Source organism: Scophthalmus maximus, chromosome 14 (genome assembly GCF_022379125.1).
Source record: "Scophthalmus maximus strain ysfricsl-2021 chromosome 14, ASM2237912v1, whole genome shotgun sequence".
Lineage (NCBI taxonomy): Eukaryota > Metazoa > Chordata > Actinopteri > Pleuronectiformes > Scophthalmidae > Scophthalmus > Scophthalmus maximus.
The window spans coordinates 8,410,999-8,437,940 of record NC_061528.1 but is presented as its reverse complement, the minus strand read 5'-3'; the positions used below and the strand labels follow the sequence as shown (position 1 = coordinate 8,437,940).

At 45.0% G+C, this 26,942-nt stretch overlaps 1 protein-coding gene across 4 annotated transcripts; it reads left to right on the top strand.

Moving 5' to 3' along the window:
• Positions 1–466: 466 nt before the first annotated feature.
• Positions 467–26,942, top strand: gsk3ba (glycogen synthase kinase 3 beta, genome duplicate a). 4 transcript variants are annotated; one of them, XM_035651469.2, is made up of 11 exons: positions 467–1,460; positions 7,430–7,623; positions 12,572–12,655; positions 19,285–19,395; positions 20,568–20,698; positions 21,171–21,277; positions 21,396–21,493; positions 21,591–21,698; positions 22,422–22,608; positions 22,967–23,065; positions 23,516–26,942. In XM_035651469.2, the coding sequence occupies exons 1-11, from the start codon at positions 1,373–1,375 to the stop codon at positions 23,608–23,610; spliced, it is 1,302 nt and encodes a 433-aa protein (XP_035507362.1). In that variant the 5' UTR covers positions 467–1,372; the 3' UTR covers positions 23,611–26,942. The 4 variants fall into 4 exon arrangements, with proteins under 4 accessions (XP_035507362.1, XP_035507363.1, XP_035507364.1 ...); XM_035651470.2 differs by having other exon boundaries at positions 471–1,460; positions 21,591–21,686; positions 23,516–26,560; XM_035651471.2 differs by having other exon boundaries at positions 474–1,460; positions 23,540–26,560.

The following is a 26,942-nucleotide window of genomic DNA, read 5'->3' as shown; positions in this document are numbered from 1 at the left end:
AAAATATGTATTTTTGCACATTAATAAAGCTATACATTTCAACTTAAGGCTGCCACATAAACGATAATAATAAGAATGATAAACTTGTTGTCACAGGGCTGCCGTGCACATACTCGGACACACAGTGTTATGAATCATCATGTGTCAAAAGGTGTCGTGGAGCGACAGATGGAAGACTTTTGTAACTAACATAGCAACAGTGTAGCATGACCGCCGGTGCACCCGTGACAGCTGGGTCCATCTGAAGTGACAGGGCGGTTTCGGAGCGGGCCATTGGCCGACGAGATCATCAATCCGGTGAGTAGCCCCGCCCACTGCCCCTGTCGCGGCACGGGGAAAAAACCTTTGAAGTCACGAGGGAGGTACCAAGCAAATTATGCCATGTGGTGCTCAAGAGCGGCGTTCCCATTGGACCAGGGGCACGGTCGACGCCCATTTATGAAGGATACCCTCTCTGATTGGCTAAATTGGCCACCTCAGATTCTCCGTTTGCGCGTTCACAGTTTTCCAATTCTCCGTCGCGAGTTACGTAGACAGCGTCAACCTCCTCCCACGACGGCGGGAATATCCCTGTAACCCTTTACGCAAATGGCGTAGCGACAAAGGCAGCGAGACCGAAACCTGTGGGGAAAGAATAAAAAAAAAGCAATTCGGTATCATCGCACTCCGTACTCACGGACCACCGTTTTCTGAGGCGAAGACACCGACATTTGAACGGCGACGAGGGCGGATTGTTGAGCCTGCGCTCGGCCGCCGACTTCGTGGAAGAAGACTGTGTCTTTCCATTGGACCGTCTTGTAGGCTAGCGTATAGCGAGGGAGCCGCCATGGCAGTCGGATCACTGAGCCTCCACATCGGGATATGAAGAGGAGCTACATGTGTGCCGAGTCGTCAAGAAACCGCCACGTTTCTCTCTGATCCGCACCGGATCGGCTCCCGTCACACCCGAACTCACTAGTCTTCATCTTTGCGAAACCGATTCCCACCTCCAGAGGAATATATCGCGGTTGGTTTTTAACCGGGGGGCCACAGGGAGAGGCCAGATTCATGACTATTTCAGTCGGAGACGTGTCTTCAAAGGCCCGCTGAAAGAAAAGCTGGAATATAAAGGAAGAAGCGATGCTCTGATTGACTGCTGCCAGGAAAGAAACGGGACAGTTTTTATTATTAGGTGATAACGAACTAGTGTGTGAAGGATCGTTGGGATAAAGGGGGTCTCCCTCTCCGTCTGCCCTCCCCCTGTGAATTATACTGTGATAATTAATTTACTGGCTACTCGTCTTTGGATGAGAAGGGTGCGAATCGACCAGTCCCACCGTTCAGCGAGTCGCAGAGTACTGAGAGTCGAGAGAACCGAAGGGAGGATCGGATCATGTCGGGTCGGCCCAGGACCACATCCTTCGCGGAGAGCTGCAAGCCAGTGCCGCAGCCCTCTGCCTTCGGCAGCATGAAAGTCAGCAGTAAGTACAGTACACCAGTCTGATTCAAGAGTAGCCCACCTCTCTCTCTCTCTCTCTCTCTCTCTCTGCCTGTCTGCACGCACCAGGCCCCGCTGTAAAAAGGTATTAGCTCCCGGTAGCTTAGCCCTGCTATATATCTGTATCACCGACTGAGATTGGCTAAGTGGCACGCGCACGGGGCCAGTCAGTCAGTCAGTCAGCCTGGTCAGGGTTAGCAGGCCGCGCCGGGCAGTGCCGGGCCAGAGGGGGGGGGCGGGGGGGGGGGGGCATAGTACTGGCACCGGCCCAGGTCACAAAGCAGGCCGCCTCCTTCTGCCGCAGACCCGGTGTGATTTGCTGTACATTCGAGCGCCGTACGCCTCGGGGCTCGTAGCGGCGTTACTACACACCGCCGACACACTCGTATGCCTAACGAGGTTAAAGCGATAGGGCCGGTCTGTTACGCAACTGTCGGAGGAGCGGAAGGTGCGCCCATATTAGTTGACTCGGGCGAAACTGACGTGCTGCCGGAGGGAGGAGGGCTGGTCCGCTGATCCTACACGCCGAGGGGCCGCGTCGAGATCGGACGTCGCGACGCGGGACAGCGGGGTGTGCCGCCACTATAGCCCGTGTCATGAAGTGGCACCGTGGCAGGGGGCCGGTGACAGACTCAGTGGCTGCAGACACGAAGCCATGAGACCCGTCCAGGGTCCAGCTAGCAGCTGGAGGAGGGGAGGCAGCCAGTGTGGGTCCATTGAAAAACATCTCTTAATTCCTGTTGTAGCTTAGTTATATTTATTTATTTCTTTATTCATTTGAATGAATAATGGCTTACCTGGCTCGATTGGACATATCTACCTCGCTAGCCACAACGTTTTTCTTATCTTGCATGCAGACACATCTGGGTGTGTGTTCGGAAAAAGTGAGGCTGTCGTTATGTGTGTTAGTGGGGTGAGGCTCTCCTCTGGGCCTTGGCACTGAAAACCACTTAGTGGACCAGGACACACACACACACACACACACACACACACACACACACACACACACACACACACACACACACACACAAGCACTCCCATCCCTAACCCAATACTTCTCTTGCCCCAGATATGGGCTTTTGGTGTGTTCCTGTCGGTGTGGGTCGTTCATGGTGATGTTGCTGTTCAAAGGAAAATGCAATACACTTTTTCCGAATTGTTGTGCTGGTCAGTAAGTTGGCTACATGTGAGCGCTCTTGGAGCTGAGAGTCTTTTTGCCTAATTGTTTGTGCAGATATAAGCCACTGAATTAGCAGAAATTGCGAGCCTGATCTTGTGGTTGTTGAGATTGCACGAGTTTTACACCAATGGCTTCTGTGTGCTGCGGCTTCTCAACCCTGAAAAAGTTTTTTTCTCTCTAGGAGACTCATCTGGTAAGTCATTAAAGGCTGAAGGTGGACTTGCCCAATTAACTGGGTGTTAAACAATCCAATTCCTACAAAGCAGGTGATGTTCAGTCCCGTAGAGAAAAGTAGAGGAATTGATTTGCTCAGTTGTCCCCTGTTATAAAATCATAGACTGTTTATAAAAATGGACGTATAGTCACCGGGTCCGTAAAAGTGAAGCCAGTGCCTTAATCCTGTATTCTCTCAAATGACCAACAGAGGGCGACTTCACTGGTTGCATAAAGAAGTCTGTTTCTATATTAGTCTAAGAGAAAATGGCTACTTCCCACTTGATTTATAATGTCAGTAAACAAGAAGGTTGTAGTCTCAATCTCTCGTTTCAAGTCTTCTCTAATACGGCATGATGTTCATTTTGTAAAATATGGTCCCATTTATAATAAAATAGTTGATAAAGCACGGCATGCATTGGGTCGGGGAAACAGCGTTATTGACAGCTAGTACCGTACAATGGGTGCAGGTCACAGGTCTAGGTGGACGTGTGTGGTCCTCGAGATCTCAGTCAGGCCCACAACCCCAGTTCCACCAAATATGGCCACTTCTGGTTTCCAAAAACCAACATGGCACTGGCCAAAATGCTAATCTCCCAAACTTCACAAACCAATCGATGATGTCATGGTTGGTTGCTACTTGTCTTTTTTGGGGGGACAAAGGTTATTTAAACAATGAATTGATCACTTTCATGACAATAATGGTTTCCCCATCAATATGTGACAACCGAAGCTTGAATTAACTTAAAACTGCATTCACAAATACTCATGTTCTTCTTCTGGTATTTATTTTTTTGATCTGAAATAAGGTTTGTCATTCAGAGGCACTTGGTTTGTACTTTTGGACCAGATTTATATAACAGAATGTTTACCTGGACTTGTTTGTTCTTTTTTTCGTCTTTACGTCATCCAGTGTTAAGCTGACCAACACCATCACATTACACATGCACTGTCACACGCACACTCCTCTGTGTGAATAACTTGGCTGGTGATATCAAGCAGCTGGAGCCAGTGTGTTCTGGAGAGAGCACTCCTACCCCTCCTACACAGGCAGACGGAAACACACCCACATACATACACATACATACATTCACACACACACACTCACATGAGCACTCTTTGGTTTTGTCTTTTGGGAGTGAGGCAGCTGGCCAAGAACAATAAGCGGCTTGTTTAGCATTTCAAAGCCGCAGCTCTTGCTCCCTCTTTCCTTTCTCCCCTTTTCTCACATTTAGCAAGTGATGATGGGAACAAAATTAACTAATTACATTCTTCAATTCCAAAAGAAACGGCGGGAATCGCAGACCATCTGAATCCCTCAGCTTTTTAAAAGAGACCGGTCTCAGTCCACTGGGTGTAGTCGGTGTGGTGGCGGGACTGGGCAGCCACGGCCATGCAGGCTGGACACCACTCTGATATTTAAAAACCTACTCACCCACGTCATGTCTGGTCAATAACACACTGATAACTCGAATTCTCGATGTAAGTGCTGCCTGGCCAAGCTTGCTATGTGTCAGCAGTGACATTCCTGTGATGGTATGTTCCAGCAATGAAGTAAATTATCTAATCGGCCTTGCAGTGGTGGAACACTTTGCATGAGTGTGCGTGTGTACCTGCGCACATTTTGATTAAATGCTTCTCTTTGCCAAATACCAGGGACGAAGGAACATATGGACAGCTTGGCAGGTGCACATTGTGTGACATTCACTACTAGTAATACACCCTGAAAAAAAATAGTGGTATCACTACAAACAGGTAGTGACTCTAGTATACTATAGTGTTTTTTTTGTTCTTTTTTTACAGAGAAACTAGTTTTAACTACTAATTGACTACAGCTCTAGTCTTGTACTTGTGAATAAATGAAATGATGAATAAATGATCTGGTAACTGGTAACTGAAGTAATCCCAATCCAACATGTGTCCTGCTCAACAATAGTGTTGTTATTCAGTTGTGGCCTGAACTAGCCTGGTGACCTGAATTAACTATTGATGCCTCCGGCTAAAAGTCCCAACAACTGTCTACTCTCTCGCTTGTAGTTGAGTATAGCTGCATATGTACATGAACTCATGCTCTTTAATATGTCATGCTATTTCCGTTGTTGTGGCAGGCTGATTCAGAAAGTAACCACGGGCAACGCTGCAAGCACATGTTGCAAAGTGTTTGATTCATTATATATTTTTTTCATCTGTTTCACGCTGACGTGTGTGTGTGACGATAATCCTTCTCCGGGTCGCTGGTTGTGATTGTGACAATCTTCTGTCGGTAATAAAATGAAGGGAAATCTGTGTGAAGATTATGAAAATGATTTTTCAGCTTTGCCAGATTCGTGTGTGAAAGGTCATACTCCACACAGACCTCATCGTCAGTCAGTTAAAATTGGGCCATTTCTGATTGCTTGGCAATTTCTTAATTCCTTAATGTCTCACACTGGGCTCGACTGTGAGCTGCATGTGAGTGTGCAAGTGTGCACAGACTTTTCTCACGGTTTGAGGAAGTGCAGAGGCGTCATAGAAAAGGCCCTCCTGGAATATGTAGGCAGTCATTTTTCTCTCTTTTCTCTCTTGTCTCTGACACACTCTCTTAAAAAGTCTATTTCTGTCGTTACAGAATCTGTCCTCGGTTTTTCTCTCTAGACACGGTCCTGGAGAGTGAAGGCTTGGTCGTCTCCCAAATCCCTCCGCCTCTTTTGTTTTCTCCCTCCCTTTCCTCATTCTTTGATCATAATCACATCTTCAGTATCTGGGCCACTCACTGGTCACACACAGATGTTACAGGAACACAAACGTATACAATTATTCTTTTTATGTCTCGGTTGCCGGTTGGTCCATCTTTTGACCACGTGTGAGAGTGTGTGTGTTGACACAGACAATTTTTGTGTCAAAATCAATACTAAGCCCAGCCAATCAGTATGAAACCAGACCAGACCGGTAAACTGCGTTACAGTCTCAGTCAAAAGATCAACTTTCTGGTATAAACTAAATGGAGCCATGGATGGTTATTTAAAGGGTGTAAATATATCCTCACTGTCCACTAGCTGTCAGTTCTGTGTGAGCTGTAAAGCCCTGGCTCTGTAAATCAAAAACAAAAAATGATGTGGATCGTACCACAACAATGTGTGCAGTGTGTAAACCTCACTCCCCGACACCTTAACGTAAATCCTTGTGTTGATGTAAAACCACAGGCCTGTAAGGGTCCTTTACGTGGAGGTGGTCTGCTACCCCTGCATGACGCAAGTCATTTGTATTAAATAACACCTTGCCCCGATTATTAAGCATGACTAATCCACTCATCAACATGATTTGAACCCAGTGTGAGCTGTTGACAAATGTGTTTGCGTCTGTCTCAGCAGACAGTCAGTAGACAAATTTGACAAAGATGCTTTGATTATTTTAGGTCGATGCATGTACAACTTTTTTTCTGCTGCAGTTTGTGTAAAGGAGCCTTACACTAATATGACATGAGTCTCCTAGTAGAGATATTGATTTAGAAGGGATGCAGATGATGTTAGGTGGATTTGTGTCATTGTTTGTTGGGAGCAGCCTAGATGCAGCACATTATGCATATCAAGGCGCGAATACTACGCCTTAATTCCACCTCGCTGTTCTGCATAAAACGTTCAAACAATGAGTGGGGGATAATTGTTGTTCCACTTTCATGTGGTATTGCGTTGGACATAGTTGGTGAGTTCGTCCTAGTGAGAATAGACCAATAAAATTAGGCCTACTTTACGCTAATCACTATCTGATGATGCGATTTGTAGAAATAGACCTATGCTTCCTGGTACAGAAGTGTCAAACAAGCAATGCAATGAATTAAAGCACCTTTCTTTTAAGAAAAAAAAAATGCATTCATTTTCATCACTAGATATCTAATGTATGTGACACTACTAAAAATGGACCCAAACATTTAAAACATATTTCATGATGGATTTCAAACACTTGCAGTGTTTGTTTAAAATGTTTGTATAGGACATTTTTGAGTTTCAGCCGGGAGCAGATCTGTGCAACCACAGCTGTTGGCATGCAGGAAGTACTGCTGGAGACAATGGGGGTTAAACTGGCTGTAACTGAAGAAGGAGGCCATATTGTTTTGTCTCTATTTAGCTATAGCTTTTTCCCAAACCAGCGGCCGCTTCCTTCAGAGGACATGGTCTATGGCAGATTTACTATTTGCCGTCACCAGCTGCAGTTGCCCATGGTTCGAAGGTTCTTCACTGGCACGCAATCAATCCTGGGATAGGTAAGCTGGAGAAGGATCCACCAATTGGATTCTTCGTTGCTTCTGGAATGGAAGGACACATTTGTCGGCTGTGTTTGAAGGAGCCCTCTAAACAGGACAGCCAAGTCGCGCCGCTTTGACGCAATAGGTCTTCAATGGAGCCTCCAAAGGAGAACACCGCTATTTTCTTATAAGCCTCTTTGTTAGAGAACACTTGCTGTCAAATTTCACCCACTGATGCTACAGTTTGACTCTAAAAAGTGACCGATGTTGACAAATCTGCAAAATCACTACCTTGTTCTGAGCATCTGCTTTTTTTTTTCTATCTCTCTATTTTTAGGGGATAAGGATGGAAGCAAGGTCACAACAGTTGTAGCCACTCCGGGCCAAGGCCCGGACCGGCCACAGGAGGTGAGCTACACGGACACTAAGGTTATTGGCAACGGCTCATTCGGCGTTGTCTACCAGGCCAAACTCTGCGACTCCGGAGAGCTGGTGGCCATTAAGAAGGTCCTGCAAGACAAGAGGTTTAAGGTAAGACATGCACATCACACAATCTACAGTATCTTTAAGCTTACTCTACTTTCTCACACAGGAAAAAAATTCACACACTAGTTATCCTTATCTCCTTTTTTAACAACATAACCAAAATAGAGATTGGTTCAGTCAATGAATGTGGCTTAGTAACTGTTAGGGACATGAATGGAGTGATCTTTCACAAAGAACACTGAGATCAGAGAAGCTGCATAACAAAAGAAAACTTTGCTAGTGACACATTCATACTTGCATGTGTAAATTTCTTTCTGCAAAAATGTATATGTTTGTGTGTGGTCGTGGTGGGAGGGTCTGTTCTACCACAAACAAACTTGAACAATTAACTCTTATCTGTCAGGTTCAGTTCAGATGCCGACAAGAAAATGTCATATTTCCTTCCAAGCAAAGCTCTGCAGGAATCCTCCTCCTGTGCAATCTTTGAATGGATTTGGACGATGATTTGTCGGCCCTCAGCTGGGGTGGCATTGTCTCTCTTCCCTTGGTCGAGTGTGGGGGGGGGGGGGGAAATCAGTGTCCCTGCTGTTTTTTTAACAACTGCCAGATAAAAGAGCTGAGACTGACAAGCCTGCAGGACAGCTGTCTGGATTCTCATTCAGTTTTAAAAGCTCAGGGGCTTGGTGTGCACCGACCTGTTTGGGCCTAGGTGAGACTGGATACGAGTATCTTATTGAATCAGGACCTGTGTCAAAATGATGCCCATTTTGGACAGTTAATGATGTATATTTATAAGTTATGCAACCCGATCTCGGATAAGCAGAAGAAAATCGATGGATAGATGGATCGACAGCACCACGAACTAAAGACTCTGAAAGGTGTTTAATCAACGCCTCTCTTAAACAGTTTCCACGAAAGTAACATGATGTAGGTTTTATTGCAATGTTTTTGTATTAGACGGCACTCGTTTTATATCTGTGCAGCCGACACATTAGTAACTGTGAAGTTTACAAAAAACACCTTGAGTGCTGAAAAGCTTTCAAGGAATCACCTGCTTTTAGTGAATGCTATGCCCAGAGTCGCAATGCTCTCTCCTATAAACTTGTTCTCAGTTGATATCACACATTTCCCTGGCTTTTACAGAACAAGGCACACACAAACAAGTGTGATGATGCAATACAATGTGCAACCATAATGTTTTCCATATGTGTGTTGAAAGACCTACACAACCTACATGAGTTCTACAGTTTTTGTTCTACACAGAATTTCAGCTCCGAGACAAACAGAAACTGACGAGCAGGCCCCTAAAGTAAAACTTTGGCAGTTTGGGAAATAGGAAAAGGGACATGAGGATTGATACCACTCTTGTGTCTTTTATGTTAAATGTGAAGCTATGGCCTGCAACCTGATTTAGCATAAAGATTAGAAACATTGAGGACCTGCTTGCCTGCTGTCCAAAACACAGCAACGTCCAGATACAAGAACTGTCGGCCCACGTTTGTACTTGTCCCTGTGGAAATAAAAATAAAGCAAAAATTAGGTAGTACAGGTATGTAGCTTGAACTGGGTCTATCTCTATTCTAATTTGATTCTCTAGCCCTCCACTACGATGGGTAAGTCACTCCTCCGTCTTGCGCATTGATTTACGTCCACTCAGCAGAGTTGGGGTGTGTCAGGGAGGGATGGCGAGGAGGGTGATGGCAGGACAAACGTAACCTCGCTGGAAATTCTCTGAAGTTTAGTCACATGGGTTTTGCATGTAGCTTTTTTTCTCTTCCTGCCCCGGGACTGCAGTGCTGCGCCAACTGGTTCAGCTTAATACTTGAGCAGATCACTGCCCTGGGCAGTTTTTTTGGAAGGTTCAACTTCAGCAGGTGCCATCGCTTGTCCATCGCTACTCAAAACTAGTCAAGATAAATGATGTCCCTTTACGGTGAGGGGGTCGGCCATCTGTCCCAGGATACACAATGTAACACACAATCTCTCGCTCTCTCTCTCTCTCTTTGTGACTGCATGCTGGCCAGGGTGAAGTCATGTCCTGCTTTTCCTGTTAGACCCTGGTTAGCCTGTGGTGAGCGCACACTAACAGGTTGCATTTTTAAACAGCTCAGTGGTCAGCTGAAGATCACTCAGTTTCCTCTGTGCCTCGGCTGTCTTTCGCTCATGTGTGTCTCCTTTTCTGTCTCACTGCTCCTACATGCTCGGCCTGCCCCTCCTCTGAACAGCTTGTTAAAAAAAAAACAACGAGAGGAACGAGCGCTAAAACTCCTCACATGACTGCCAAGCACGCGCTATCCAGTGTGTGTACCCTGTTGCACACAAACACCTGCGCTCTACTTTTCCTTGTTCTCCACTTCAAAAGCCTTTTGTTCAGACTCATGGTTTTTTTTCTCTCTGATTGGATGCTACACGCACCCACCCACACAGACACACACACACATGCACACACACATGCACACACACATGCACAGTCCAAGTAGAAAGTCAGACATGGTAATAATCATGTGAATAGGATATGTTTTGGGGTGTAGCTGATGAATGCTTGAGAATGTCTTGGTGGGCTTACAGTCTGCTCCTGGTGCATTATGGGATGGCTCCTTCTCCTCTCTCATCAGAGGGATCACATATCAGCCTATTGGAAAATGGATGCTCACAACAGAACCAACACTCTCTCTCTTACACACATTTTGAGAGCCTGTCTGGTCTGGTGGTAGTCATTCTTATGCAATATTAGCTTTTTTTCTATATTTTTCTTATTGACAACTAATAACAAAAGCACGAATAATTGGATCTGACTAACAGGTATGGTCTGTGTTGTCAGAGCCTTGTATAGCAAAGTTGACCATTAAAACACATCAGTTAGCCGCACTGGCTGACAAAGTTTTTCTTCATTACGATAATGATTGCACACTATAGTATATTATGAATTCACCATAAACACTGCCTGGAGCCCTGGAGTTTGTTAAAATGCATCTGAAAAGAGTAAATGAATGATTTGTGTTTTCATTGGGAAAGAATGGACTGACCATGGGACAGGAAGGGAAGGAAGGTCAAAGAACTGAGAATCTGTTGAGTTTATCTTTGGTGAATCTGACACATTCATTCTTGACAATGACCATTTTGCAAGCTCATTGACAATATGACAAATTTAGAATAATGGCTGCCTTTTCCTTTTGAGGTTGGTCCACTATCTTATTTAATGTCATCCATAAGAAGAACAGTTGGAAGACAGTATTGCTTTAGAGCTGTAAAACGTGTGTGTGTGTGTGTGTGTGTGTGTGTTGAGATAGCTCTATGCTGTTAATCTTTTAAAGAACTGGACGTGGATTTGTCCGGCAGTGCACATGAACAGATTGAGGTGCTCAGGTGTGGCACTTCTCGCCACTTGCAATTGGGGCAGAAGTTCTGTCTCTTTCTCTCTCTTTTTCCCTCCTTCTTTCTCTGTCTGCCTCTCTCCGTCTCTCTGCTGACACACTGGAGGATGACAGGTCAGCAGGAATGACTGCAGTATAACTGGAGCTGGGCAGGGCTTTACTGCACGGCCCGTCTGCTCTTCCTCCATATGGTACCACCTTTCTCACACACAACGACACACACACACACACACACACACACACACACACACACACACACACACACACACACACACACACACACACACACACACACACACACAGCGGAAGGCAACCTCAAACACTCACTAAGCCACTGCTAGAGGACGAGGGCATTGCCTGCAGAGCTCGGTGCTTCAATGGCTCGTCTTTGACCCACATGCTATGATGTCACTAATAAGGGTTGTGTGTGTTTAGTGAGAACCACACGTGTTGATTGGGGGATGGGGGCGGACAAAACTGAATGAGTGGGAATAAAATCCCCATAAAGTGGCCGAAAAGGGTAGAAGAACGACAGCGCATCTCCCTGCACCACCCAGCATGGTCCTGACCCACGTAACGGGGGATCTCATTAGTCACCCAAGTTTTCTCTCTGTCAAGTTGTCAGTAGCTCAAGTATGGTTGTTACTGCACAGTCTATTTATAATGATAGTCAAATTATGATGTGACGATTCCACTCCTCTGCCACTCACATATTGTGTCCCTGTATTGTGTCTCCTTTTCTGTTTTTCTGACCATCCTCAGGTCAGTCTCGAAAGTGTAGTCCACACTCTCCATATGTTACACAAGCACTTCAGATCGAGTCAACAACACAAAGTACTGGGGGGCGGGGGGCTATAATGGAGCTGTTATACCTTTTATGTAATGCTTGAATTCCTGCCTGTCCTTGAGAAAGTCCATATGCACAACCACTTTCTGCACGGACGCACTTTATTTGAATATTTTGTTCCTGTGGCTCATCACACTAGAGGACTGTGATTTATCAGACCAATTTTTACGAAAAACAAACAATATTTTCACATTTTTCTCTGTGCTGCAACTTTTTGCCTTTAAGCGGCCTTTCTCCCCGTATTTGGCATTGCCAGTGATGAAAAAGCCGGGACACATGCCAAGCGGTACATAGTTTTGTCGTCATGTTTCATCCCGTGGGATCCAGTCTTCCATGAATGTCCATTTTCTGTTTATCAACATTCTTTTGCTGCTACCACAACCCTTTTTCCCCAATTCCTGACAAACTAGTGCATTGAGCTTGTGACAGTGATGAAGCTGACAACAAGCCGATCGTTTGTGTGAGAAGGTTATTAGTAGCATGTGTGTTTTCTATTGTGTAAGACATAGTGATGTAAAGTTGTTGTTTTTTTAAAGCGCCATTCAATATGGCCATATTGCAACCATTACTGCTGACCCCTGATTTCACTGACGTGTAACACTTCCAGATTATTGTCAGGTAGATAACACTTGAATTGAACCGTCCCTCATTGTGCTCTGGGTCCAATAGAAAGCTTTCAATGTTCACAGACTAATTTTAAGAATCACAATAATGAAAAATGTCTGAAACTTAAATTTATTAAGTTCATTTTTCTTTTTTTTTTCTTTTCCAGAACCGCGAGTTGCAGATCATGAGGAAGTTGGACCACTGCAACATCGTCCGCCTGCGTTACTTCTTCTACTCCAGTGGTGATAAGGTCAGTTGGCTGAGTGTTCTTCCTCTTGGTTTTCATTTTGTGTACAACCCCACGCTGCAATCTTAGAATTTGTAGAATTTGGATGTTTTGTAGGAATTTCTTTTTCACCAAAAAGAAATGTTCTTCAGGCATGCTCAGGCTTGAACAGAGAGTAAACATGTTCAAATGTGATTGATTACACCTGGTACACAAGTGAACATTATATGTAAAGAATTTGCTCTTTTGAAATATAAAAATAGGTGCCTTTGGTTCATTTTGCCTTTAGAAAGTAAGTGTGGACGCTCTTGTTCTTGATAATGGGGCATTTCTGTGAAATATCTTACGATGTTCAGACGGAAACCTTCTTCAAGCCTGGACTAACTTCTGAGTATACCACAAATGAATCCTGCAATGATATTTATTTGTTGATCACTTATTTTCTGAAGGAGCTGATCGCCATCCCACTTTGGCCACAGTTTGTCGTTTTTATTATTGGGAATTTTTAGCCTATTTTATTTTTTTATATATATATATATTCTGTTTTGCCCTCTGTGCCTGCCAACTGCACCATATCTCCCCTCACATGTCTTGGGTCGTGACCTGTTTTGCTTTAATAAATACATTTGTACTAACAGTACATCATGCAAGTAAGGTCCCTCTCTGCCTCTCTGTCTGTGTCTGTCAACCATTGGAGCCCCCTGGAGACTACAAGGCTCGGCACTAGCTAGCTGACAAACAGCTAGAGGTCCATGTGTCAAATATAGACACGCATGGAGCTGGCACATATGCTGTCGGGACTATACCCATGACACTGCAGTGAGGAATCCTTCCCTGTCGGACACCGACTGTGGCAATGGAAAGCTTTTGGGGATTATAGGGTAAAGGTGATGGTCAGGGGGGTGGGGATGAGGAGAGAGAGGGGCTGAGTGGGCAGGAGGGGCATTTATTTGCCAGACTAGAGGGTGTCGGTTAAATTTAGACTCACAGACCCCTCCCCTAATGCTTTTGGCTCCCACCCCCCAGGCATCACGGCATGAGCCCCACAAGGAATCGCAGCTGGTTCTTGGTATACTGACACACTGACGGTGACAGCAGTGAACCACCTGACTACTCCCCAACTTGTCTTTTGCAATCACAGGACCTTGTTGTTTTGATAATCGAAAAGCTGTTGTTTGGATATCTGATTAGTTTCGCCTTTACACCAGTGAGGCCCCCCCCCCCTCCTTTGTCTGCGTTCATGTATCCATTTATTGACCCTCCTTCCCCCCCTCACCATATGACTACAGGCTAATTATGGAGACTGGCACCATGTTGTTGGTGTGGGGATTTACCCCCCATAGAGCGCAGACTTAGAAAAGCGAGAGGCGGGAGCTAATGTCAACTACAACAGGAGGTGAGTGGATGAATGGATAGTTGCAGACAAGTTGATGGATAGACAGACACGACGGTAGAATCACATCAGTGGACAGGCATTTAATTGTCACTGGGGGGGCTAATTATGACATTAACATTTTAACTGTCCCCCACTGGCGAATATGCTGTATCCATGTTACAGTTACAGACGTGAGCCAAATTGTTTGGTGAACATAGCACGCTATAAGCCTACTTCCTATGATACCACCAACAAGAGTCACAAATCCAAGTTAAGTATGAAATCAACCACACAGTCAACTATCAGGCACAGATTGCAAGTTAAGTAGAATAGACTCATCAAACAACTGTACTCGTGTTCCTTATCAAAGGTTTTGTAAGTGGAATCTCCTCATGAGTTTCTCTTTCCCATTGTTTCTGAATCTCCTGGTAAGAGCCGTCTCGAAGGCAAGTTGGATGAGGTGGGCAGAATAAATTATTTTGAGTATGGAAGATTTTGAAAACAGCCATTTGATCCACATGGGGAATTGCTTGCAGGCACCACTGAATGTGGCTAACTTATAAAATACAAGCCCCCTAAGGCCTGCTCATAGCTTCGGGTCTGTGGATAGATGATAAAGACAGGGAACGAGAGGCTGACTAGAAGATAAGAAGAGGACAGGTCAGCTGTGTGCAGGTGCTGTCCGTGTCCTGATGTGTGAGGGTTCATGCCGGGTGCAGCTGTGAGACAGGCTAGGACTGCTACAGCTGCAGCCGTCGGCATGTGCACAGGTAGTCTTACGTAAGTGCTTGCATGTAATGTGATTGACACACACAGTGTTCTTTCTTATACCACTTGTATAATAGTGTTCAAACAGGAGGTCACGGGTCCACAGGACGGTGAGCAAATAGTGGGTTGACTTTTAACTCAAAGCACTTCAAAATGTGTTAATTTCACAATGAGAGCGTATGTAAGACTTTCAGCAGACACACAAACGCACACTCCAGCTTTCATAGTTGGATTCTCTTTTGTACAAACATCATAAAACATTCTTGGAATCAGGTGGAAGTTACAGGCTTTTATTTAAGCTGCAGCAAGAAAAAACACAAAATTCAATTCACTTTCAAAGTTTTCTGACATTTATTTTATGAACATTAATTGTAATTCATAAACCAGTGGAGGCATGACAATGTTAAGCCATTAAGTGGCTGCGCAGCAAAAGATGTTGTTGGGCTAAATTATTTTACAGAGACCCAGAAACCACTAGTCCTCCTATGGAGCTAGACTACCTGATCCCAGGTTAACTGTAGCTGTGGTAATTTAAATTAGGGATTGACCGAGACAGATTTTTTAGGGCCGATGCCGATACAGATTTTTTTTTCATCAGCCTTAGCCGATGACCGATACGGACTGCCGATTTTCTTGAGCCGATATTTGGAGCCGATACTACTTTTGCTCCCTCAATTTAATAGTTAAATAGAATTAAATTCAGCGGGTTGTCTCGTCTGATCTGAGGTCTTAGTCAAAGTGGCGTTATGGCCAAGGCCGTGGCTCGCCTCCCTGGGTAGAGGGAGACGAGGCTCACGTCGCTCTGGAGCATCTCGGGAGTTCCCACCGCACCGGGACTCGTCCGCCCGCGAACGGGATCCCCTGCGCAAAGCCTGCGGCGCGGTCAGCGCGGAGACTAAAAAAGTCCACCGGCAGCCGCGCCCGACTCTGTGCGGGGCCCGACGGGGGGGGCGCCGCCAGTCCCAGCCTTCCGAAGCAGAGAGGGGAAAGGCGGGAAGAGAAGGAGGGTATGGGGGGAGAAGAGCCAGCCGACCAGCAGAGAGAGCGCGAGGACGTGGAGCATGTGTAAAACAGCAGTCAGCAGCGGCCCCCCTGAGATTAAAAAGTCAATTTCCACAAGGCAAAGGGTTTGGAGAAAAAGGAGAAAGACACAAACCCACCGGGCGCTCCGTCCACCGCTACCCCCGACTAAGCCGGCTGGAGCCAGCGAGAAGTCGTCGGAGGAGAGGCGGCGGCGGCAGAGCGGGGTAGGAGACATTGAATCCCGCTCCCGCTCTCCGGAGGAGAGGGAGAGTTGGGTACCCGGCGGGCGGATCTGCCCTCCCAAAAAAAAACTATCGGCGAACGTAGCAGCCACGCATCGGCCGATGCCGATACACTTAAAAAACGCAAAACATCGGCCGATATTATCGGCCGGCCGATAAATCGGTCGAACACTAATTTAAATGATTACAACTTTGGGGCTCCAGACAAAATACTGAAGCTGGCACGAGTAGGCAGGGGTCTGCAGCTCATTTTTGCCCTTGGTCACTCTCGCAAGGTCAATCTGGCCCTGGTCATCCAAGTGGGCTTTTCTTATGTAAAGGGCCATGGGGCAGCCCATAACTGTTGAGCCCTACATGCGAGACATGTATTTTGAAATATGTAAACGCATGCAAATATTATTAGACGGCATGTTGTTGAACGCATTGCCTCAGGTGTTATTAAGCAAGCTGGGGTGTGTTGTCAGAAGATCTACCTCTGGATTCGCCAGGATAGGGACACGTGTGTGATGCCTGACATGTATCTGGCTGTGGCCCCTGCACACACTGGTATTTATAGACTTATTCTGAGATGTGCAAGTGTGATGTTGCAACTGTCTTCATTAGTGTTTGTCAAAATCAGGACAATTCTCTCGCTGTATGTCCCTCTGCATCTTTCTGTCGTCTTCCTCGATTTCACAGATTCATAAGCACCGACTGTTGTGAACATTTCTGTAATCGTGTAGATTTACATATGCATTAAGTCAAGTGCTCAATGACGCACCTGACCAGGAAGCACAGACACACACATGCTCATATATAAACTAGACTTGTGGAAACTGATGTGCACGCTGAGTCCTCCTGCACAGTTGTTTATTACTCACTGCACAGCTCCCATTGATCCGACAACCTGGCATGATGGGGATTGTTGTTGAGCCAGTCGTTCAGGTGCAGGCGATCTTCTCAGCAAATTAGAGGCTGAATTATTTAGCCGGGAGTGAGCAAGAATCCAATCAGATCCCCTGCCTGGCTAACCATCTGGGAACAAGCCAAGGAAGTGGCTTTGTAGTGAGGCAGGAAGTGAGTCATCGCTGTTGCTAGGCTAAATATAGCTACGGTGGCGCTAGCAGGAGGCGGAGCGGGCTTTGTGGCCGTCACAAATGTTATCAATGGGAGTTTTTCTGGTGAAGGAGGAATTGGCACGCACGCACGCACACACGTGGCTACAGGAGGGAGAAGGAGGGTTATGGGGGTGATACCGGTGACAGATGAGTCTGTAAATGGCTTTAAACGCTATATAAAAAATGCTGCTGATTGTTCACCAGTATCTGCAACCGCATGTTAATGCGACTGTCTTTTTCATTTTTGTCTAATCATCTGAGTGTGAGCGAGCGGAAGAGAGCCGGGCATCGAGCTGATAGAAGTGTACCACACCGTCTGTCTGGGAGCTCTTCACAGACCCAGCTCACTCATTGTGCCTCGCAGACCCGCAAAGAACCGCCTCTGTTCGCCGCCTGAGCTGCATGTCGGGCAGACTGTTAACATGGCCGACAGATGGGGAAGAGGAGGCAAAAGGATACAGTCAATGATTCTCTGACCAAGTGGAAGGGAAGACACATCAACAGCAGAGAATGACTTAATTAATTTCATTTTGAAAACCTTTATTATCCTGAGGCAAAATGTCTCACAGGTGCATGTTGGTTGGTCAACGGCCGTGGCCACCCACGTGATTACATGCAGCAACTTTCAACTGGTGCAATCCAGCTTGTTAATCATATCGTCTCAAAGATTTATTATCCATTAAACATATAGTGGATATTATATTTATAGACAGCCCCCTCGTAAACAATTCCGGAAAAATGTCAGAGTGATACCTTTTGAGAATACAGCAGGAGAATCTCTGGCAAAATTCGCAGTGAGTGGGTATGTTGATGACTGCAAACAAAAAACAATGGGGGATTGTCATCATTTCCTGCCTCTTGCAAGCTCTCCCCAGGCGCCACGGAATATTCCAGAAATGTTCCTGTTGGTGTGAAGTGAACGCATCTGACACGGACAATCTCGAGGTGCATTTGTCATATTTGAAAGGCAAAAATGTCCAGAACCCAATTTTCTGGACATTTTCCAGTATTACTATCTGAAAACAGCTTTAGAGTGTCAGACAGAGGGAGGAGAGATGGACCAGCATATTGTTTGTTTAGGTCTTTTTGTGGATTTTTATAGAAATTTGCTGGTGATTTAAAACCAGCCAAAAAACTCCACTATTCTTAGATTCAGCCTGTCGACTCGCTCACAGCCGATGTGTTTATTTCGTCACACAATCTTTAAACGGGCCAAATGTGTCATCTGAAGGCTCTGCTGTTCTCCCTCCTAACACACTATCAAGAACCAGCAGGCTAGTTGTGAATGCATGAAGACTTATGTGTGAGTTTGTGAGTTGTTTCCTGTGTCAGGCAATGAGGCGCATTCTATCTAAAAATATTTCCAAACTGTTGCATTTCAGTACAAGCTATTAGTGGGATATGCAGTATTGACCTAAAGGACTTTAACAATGGTTTCACGAGAAACGCCCAGTGACCTAGGTCTTGTTCACTCTAGTCAGAACCAAAGGGGAAAAGGAAGTATAGAATAATTGGGTGGACAAGCCTCAGATGCAGCATCCTTTCAGTATCGCCGTGCTCCAGTAGGGTGAGCACGACCCGGCCCTCCAACGCCGGCCTCGTCCAACCTGGAAATGAGGAAATGATATCATTGTCTGCGGCCACTGTTGGAGCACAGGCCGTTCTGACGCATGCCTGTGCGTTTCCAGCCCTTGGGAAAGAGCTGTGCACAATGGATCCACAGTTAGACTATGGAAAGAGCACGCGAGGGGGCGAATCCCGCAGTGAGACATTGAATCGAGTGCTATGAAAGAGAACTTCAGCTTGAGAACGGCCCCTTTCATCAGGGAAACACACTTGACCATGAGAAACAAGAGAAAGTACAGACAGAGGGACGGATGTGAGAAAAATATTCGCTCAATAATGACTTGACATAATGGGCAGCTGACGTGTGTATATGGAGGTCATGAATGTCATTTCTATTTGACTTATTTTGTCAAGATTTTTATTGTTGTGATTTACAGAGGTTTTCTAATCTTACTTAGTTTCTTTTAGGGGTTAACCATTTTGTTGGCCTTTCTACAAATTCCAAATTTTTCCTGTACCGTTCCTGGTTTGTGTTTGTACATGTGTAACCTCTACTTTCTTGTTTGTGCTTGTCTCCAACAGAAAGATGAAGTTTATCTGAATTTGGTCCTGGACTATGTTCCTGAGACCGTCTACAGAGTGGCAAGACACTACAGCCGAGCCAAACAGACCCTGCCCATGGTTTTTGTCAAGGTATCTAAGTGTGTGTGTGTGTCCAGTACATTTCACTTTTCATGAACAAGATTAGAGGAGGTCATATTTAACCAAACTTCCACTCTGTCTTATTATTCGGATCGGTACTGTCTCGTCTCAGTTCCATGAAAATGTCTGGGCCCCCTCGTGGTTTTGCAGAGTTTGTAGTAAAATAAAATTTCAATCTTTTTATATCGTCTGAAATTTTTCTAATGATCTATTTACACTAAAATAATAGTGGTGCTCCCAAATACATGAGTTGTAAGCAATTTAAGATTTAAAATTTTAGAATTATTTTTTACCTTACTGTAAAAGACAAAAAAACATGTAAATATAATCTAGTATCCTTCTGTAAAGCAAAATAGTTTCCCATCAAAGTAAAGTTACCCTCCTCTGCCTCTTACCTCCTTTCTCTGTTCCACAAGGTGTAAAACTGTCTGTTTTGTGTTTGCGTGTCATGCACGTCGTTGCGTTCCAAGTATTTCTCTGGCTGTGACAGATGTGTGACGCAAATGTGCGAATTATTTGAGAAGGCAAAACAACTCCGCACACGTCGCCTGTCTCTTCAGTCTGAAGGACTTTTCTCCAATCTCTGTGAAATCATTGGAAAAAAACCTGCTGTTAATCAGTCCAACACAGCAAAAAGAAGCACTCGCAGTTTCCCTTTGTAACTAGACACACCGATATGAATATTCACCAGCACAGGAAAATGTTTGATGAGAAGACCCTGCGCATATTAACACAAAGAAGCAATTTTCCTTATGTCACTTGATTGAGGTGCCAAATTTAAAAGAATAAATTACTATTTTAAATCCTGTGTAGTTTAAAAGGTGTAAATCAAAGGTAAACGTCTGTTGCGGGGAGAATAAAAGGATCTGTTTTTGCACCATTCACCAAAAATAACCAGGATCTGATTGAATTTGTGGCGAGAAGCAGGCCAGACAGTGGCAGAGAAAATGGTTCATTTTATCGCTACAAGGTCTGATTCAGGATGTGAAGAGGCAGCGTGCGACTCTGTCGTCTAAACATTTGCTGATAAAACATTATATACTCGACCGGGCTGAAATCGATCTGTGAGTGGTTGTGTCCAGACTTAAACCCTGTAATGAAAACTAAGCTCGCTGTTTGTGTAGTCTTAACCCGTATGTGGATGTGTGTGTTTCTGTGTGTAGTTGTACATGTACCAGCTGTTCAGGAGCCTGGCCTACATCCACTCGTTTGGGATCTGCCATCGGGACATCAAACCCCAGAACCTGCTGCTGGATCCAGAAACCGCTGTGCTCAAGCTCTGTGACTTTGGCAGGTGAGACCCGGCACGCACACTTTTTTTGTGTCAAGTTAAGTCAACTGTGACCTGGTTCTTCCTGGTATTTATGGCACAGTGTGACATTTTGGAAAATAAGCTAATTCGCTTTTCTTGCTGAGTCTTAGATAAGAAGATCAATACCAGACTTTTATCTGTTTAGTCAATATGAAGCCATGACAAGGCGCCCAGCAAAGAAACAGTCTGACACATGGGGACTCGTAGAGTGTTAATATTGTTGCAGACCTATAAAGGTATAACAGATAAAACATATATCAGACTTACGTATACCCACTTTATTAACCAGTGTAATTTGTATGAAGCAGCTAGTGCAGTTTTTTTGTTTCCTCACTCCCTTAACACAAGGGCTGTATATTTTCTCACTTTTGTTCAGAAGGCAGCAGAGGACGGTGATGTGATGGTGATAATGATGATTATGGGCTTAGGTCTTTTTCTTGTTTTTTGTGTGCAGTGCTAAGCAGCTGGTCCGTGGGGAGCCAAATGTGTCCTACATCTGCTCTCGCTACTATCGAGCCCCTGAGCTCATCTTTGGTGCAACTGACTACACCTCCAGCATAGGTAGGCTGACTCCAGCTCTCAACACGTTTAACCCTTTTATTGAATGTTACGTGGTTGTGGCAGATAAAACACATATAGACAAACAGAAGAGAATGGTGACCTGCCTTTTTTCCTGCAGACGTGTGGTCAGCTGGCTGCGTATTGGCGGAGCTGTTGCTAGGGCAACCAATCTTTCCGGGTGACAGTGGAGTGGATCAGTTGGTCGAAATTATCAAGGTAATGACAAGGGTGTAGAAGGGTGTTAAAGCCCTCATACAGAACACTAGGTTTTCTTTTTCGTAACCTTGTGTCCCCTCTGTCGTGCTCTGTCCAGGTTCTCGGGACCCCAACCCGAGAGCAGATCCGTGAGATGAACCCCAACTACACCGAGTTCAAATTCCCCCAGATCAAGGCACACCCTTGGACTAAGGTGAGTCAACAGGTACAGGAGCCCTTTTACTTCTTTAAGATCCACCCGTCACAACATCTTTCCATGCTTGTGTACTCAACATCACAGCCATCCAACCTCACCACCTCCATGTAACAGCTGCTCTCACTTAACGGCCTCACACTTGCCCTGAGTTTTTTTTTTTTAGAACATATGAAGAAAGATACATATAAAAGGAATATGTAGTTTCCAGAGTAAAGTCTGACATCGTTGTAATAAAACTCCTTTTTATTGCATATGAAGAAATAAACTATTTCCTTCTTCAAATTTTCTTGGGAATGCAAAGTTGGCACTTTTATTGCAGATGTTAATTGAAAAAACAACTTGGTTTGGTTCTTTTCATCTTCCCACAAATAAATGCCACAGCCACAACATTTTTAAAAACCTTTTCAGATCCTGTTGCTTTAAACTAAAAATAGTTTTCTCCCATTGGTCTTAAACAATTCGTCACACAAAGTTTCCCCCCATGAGAAGCTCTCTGCAACTGCGATCAGTTTACCACCGTCCACTGCTGCGTCAATCAACCGCATTCATTGATTCACCCATAGTCCTTCATACAAACTGTTGCATGTGAAACTGTGAGCTTCATCAAATCCACTGACTTCTTACCCTTTCGGAGGGAAACATTTCCATTTTGTGTGTCTCAGCAATATTAAAAATGTCTTGACGGCACTGCGGAAAAGCCCTCACTATATCCCTGTCGACGTCTCGACTCAGGTGTTCCGGCCGCGCACGCCTCCAGAGGCCATCGCCCTGTGCTCTCGTCTGCTGGAGTACACGCCCACGGCTCGCCTCACGCCTCTGGAGGCCTGTGCACACTCCTTCTTCGACGAGCTGCGCGAACCCAATGTCAAGCTGCCCAACGGGAGAGAGAAGCCCTCCCTCTTCAACTTCACCACCCAAGGTATGCACACTAAAAGTGTCACTAAAAAAACAAACATATAGTTTCATCTTTTAAGTCTCCAAGTGCTGTCAAGGAGTGAAATTGGCCCGAAATTGTAGCATGTGCCCAGCTTTACTGTGTTCTTTTGTCCAGGGCTTCACAGGTCAATCATTTTTTATCGTTGAACACTAATGACTAAGGCTCTGCTGTGTCCTGTTATACATGCTTGTGTACCTGTTCCTTTAATATCCCACTTTTTACTTTAAACTTCTCCTGCCTGGGTTCGTCATTATTATCTCTTCACTTTCAAAACGTTTCATCTCTCTGGTAAAAAAAAAAAACAAGACACAACAACACATCTCATTTTTTCTCTTTTCAGAATTATCCAGTAATCCCTCTTTGGCCTCCATACTCATCCCTGCCCATGCCCGCAGCCAGGCCGCCGCCTCTACCCCAACCAACGCCTCTGCCACCACAGGTTAGAGCAGCGCCTTCTCCACCAGGCGCTTGTTTTCTGTGGCGAGCAGCTGCTTCTATCAGTTTAAAAAACTGGTATAGTGACTTCTGTTGCCGCTAACGAGAGAAAAAAACAAAACAGTTTCATCGTCATCACTAACATCACGCTGGAAATCATTCTGAGCACTAAATGCATCTTTGCAAGTTTTTGCTTTGAGCAGAAACAGTCGCCATGTGTAACACACTGGATCAGTTTCACTTATTTAGACCGGGGAGCTGCTTGTTACACCTTGTAACTGCACACACAGCAGTGGTATGAGGAGGAAGCATTACTCATCGACTTTTCCCCTGCTTTCCATTTTTCCATTTACCCCTGCTGTAAAGTTTTTTTGTTCGTTTTTTTACTAATAAACACAAAGACTTTTACTTTATGCTCTCACTTTGTCCCTATCACTCTTTCTTTAACAAAAAGATCATCTCCTCTTCCTGACCACAGACGGTAGCAGCACAGAGCGAGGTCCCAGCACCACCACGGCCTCGGCCTCGGCCTCCAACTCCACCTCCTGAGCACACAGACCACCCGCCCCACCCGGCCTCAGCCCCAGCCCCGCGGCCTCTCCATTGCCTCCACGGCCAGAGGGGTGAGCTCTGCCCTGCTCTCCTCCCTGACACCAGCGGAGCGATGCTGACGCAGTCTGGGTTCAACAGCTAGACAACAGCCCCCAAATGCAACCACAAACACAAACCGAGCATCCCCGATCTCCCCCCTTTTGGCCCCCCTCATCCGGCTGTGAACTCCAACTCCATCCCCCATCAAAGACGTCTCTCCGTGCTCTTTCAGCGGGGAAGCAAAGCGCAGGGCCAAAGGTGTTGTCGACTGTACTATTGATGAAAGTACACTGTACATGTATACACAATGCTAGCCTGCTAATGTTTGTAAGAGGACAATCTGTAGAAAAAAAAGTCCTAAGCTGTTCCCCTTGGCCCCCTCCCCAACTCCGTTTGTCCTCCCCTGCCTTGTTCCATTATACTGCATCTTCATCCTATGATCTCTGCCTCCCCCCTCTTCCCTCCCTCCCTCCCTCCCCAGGTTCCTCCTGTAGTGCATGGCCTGAGTATGGTTAGGATCATGTGGGGGGTCACCACGCCCCTCACTTCTCACCTCCACTTCTGCAAACAAGGCATGAGGCTCACGCACGCGTAAACACACATACACTCAAACACACACACACGCACACACACGCACACACACACACACACACGGATGCATGACGATCCTGATGTATGTGAGGAAAAAAGCAGTCCACGTGTGGAGATAATGTATGTTTTAATTTTAAATTTTTTTTGCCTGGGGTTTGTTTTTAAATGGTGAGCAAGCTGTTTTACTTGACTTTGTTCTTAATTTTTTGTTTTATACTCCCTGGGCTGATGTTTTTTTTTGGAATCGCCATGTGCGATGGATGTGACATGTATCTGGTCCCGTGTGCTTGTATAATATATATACATACAAATACAAAAAACAAACACGCATACATACACAGTTTATATAATACTTTTCCTTATGTATAAAAAGTATATATAGATATATGTATATTAACTACGATGGTTCAGAAATCAATTACGGTGAGCTCATATCTGGCAGAGCAGCGGCAATATTTGCAGCTGCCTAAAGACAATAGAGTTAGATATGGTGGCGTTTCGTTTTTTTTTCCCGTTTGTCACTGGAGTGCGGTTGGATTCCAGCAATCACTTCTTTGTTCTCCTGTGTTGTCTGTATTAAGGCTGTAGCTGAATTTAGGGCATCGCTCTATTCCCCGACTTTATACCGACTCGTGTTTTTTCTGTGACGGTGCAGGGACGAGACACCCCCCCCCCCCCCCACCCCGGTCTTGATCGTCCTCTTTGACTCTGTGAAGGACTCTTCTTAACACTTTTTCTTCCCTCGACTCTTCAAGGAAGCTCAGCGGCGATCTCTCGCCAGCTCGCCACTGACCTCCTCGTGCGTTGTGACCACTGGCTGACGTGTTAGCCTAGCGCCCTTTCTCCTATACCTGCCGCACATAGAGCCATTAGGTACAGTCCGTCGAAGCATCTTATTTACAGAGAATACTCTCTACATTAAAAAAAAGAAGAAGAAGAAATAAATGAATAAATAGAAAAGCAGAATTTGTATATACAGTATAAATGCTCCTCACCAAAATTCTGACTTGTATGTTGTTGTTTTTTTTATGTTATGTTGACTATTTTTCCATGTTGTGTTCAAGGTATGTATATATGCAGACCCATGTACTGTTTATGAGCAAAAACAAAGATGACAAAGGGTAGGCGAAAATATTAAGAAAAAAAAAGATAAAACTGAATCAGGGCAAAACTGATGTTGTTTATGGATATTGTCGACGATGATGATGATCAGCTTTATCCAGCCATATGTTCAATCTTACCTGTACAGTACAGTAGATGACAGCTGTATTATTGTAACGAGAACTAGTCATGTATAGTGTAACTATAGTTTGGAGTGCCTTTGCTTTCATACACCTTCGCCTTGTTCCCCCCCTCACCATGTCGTCCCCCCCTCATATTGTGACTCTCCCTTTGGTGCTGTTGAATGTCCTGCTATCCTGCAACACACACACACGTGCACACATACGCTCTTCCACTTGATTTCAGCGCCCACCCCTCTTCCTTCTCTCCCACTCTTTCTTTCCTTTTCATTATGTGTCACATACAGACATTATTAATTGTAAGGATATTTTTCTTTAACTGAAGATAAATGGGTGTTTATTTTAATAGGTGTTTTATCCCGGACACACATTCACACGCACACACACACACGCACACACACACACGCACACACACACACACACACACACACACACACACACACACACACACACACACACAAAAACATGTACTACCCCACAGTCCTGGCACGGACTCCCGGGCATGAAGTGTGTGTGTGTGTGGCGGCGGGGGGTTATGGATGGCAGCAGGGGTAGACAAAACAAGGCCTCATATACTGTATATAAATACAATACAGTACAGTTTCTGTATTACAGCGTTGGTTCTGTTACCAAAGCCAAACCATGATGTAGTCGTGATGAGCCATCCTCAGAGGCAATAACGTATTTTGACTCTCTTCTTCTCTCTGGGTATTTTTGTTATATCTCTTGTCCTCTTGCTCGTCTCTCCTCTCTGTCATATTCAGGGGTGGTGGGGAGGGGGATTCAGTAGCACCTAAAGGGGTCGAGTCATGTAGCCTTTCTCCTCTCTCTCTATTGCTCTCTCCTGCTTGCTGTAATTTTGCATTCATGAACGTGTTGCTATACCCTCCACCAGAAAGTCTGACCACTTCACCCTGCCCCCAACTCCAGTTCAATGAAAACGCCCACAAAAGCTACCAAAAAAGAAGACAAGCAAGTATATATGGTAGTATATTATTATTATTATTATTATACTAACATATATACTAGTTTGATGCTAACTGGGTTTAACTGGGGCTAAATTAAAAGAAAAATAATAGAAAATACAACAAAAAACATCCTGTATAACAGTACTACTACTTGAATGCCTCTGTTTGTGACTGAAGTTTTTATTTCATTTGTTTGTTTTTGTTTGTTTTTTTCTTTTGTTCTGTGAAGGTATGCTAAATGTGCACCCCTGTAAATACCCCCCCCTGCGTGCTCTGAGGAATAGTCCCCTGGTACTGTAATTTGCATTAAATAAAGAGTAGGATAGCCTGGAAATGATAAAAAAAAAATCACTGTCTGTTACACCTTCTTAAAGTCAGCGTGCTTATGTCTCTTCTTGATACTGCTCAAATTGCAATTTTAGTTGCTAGTGCCTCAAATATTTTCAGAAGAATGTAATTTTGCTCGTACAAATACAATCAAATGTTCACA

Excerpts from the sequence above, each read along its gene's own strand:
- gsk3ba (XM_035651469.2), top strand. The coding sequence starts at position 1,373 with ATGTCGGGTCGGCCCAGGACCACATCCTTCGCGGAGAGCTGCAAGCCA. Across the intron at positions 7,624-12,571 it reads TGCAAGACAAGAGGTTTAAG|AACCGCGAGTTGCAGATCAT; the intron begins GTAAGACATGCA and ends TTTCTTTTCCAG. Across the intron at positions 21,699-22,421 it reads GGACTAAGGTGAGTCAACAG|GTGTTCCGGCCGCGCACGCC; the intron begins GTACAGGAGCCC and ends GTCTCGACTCAG.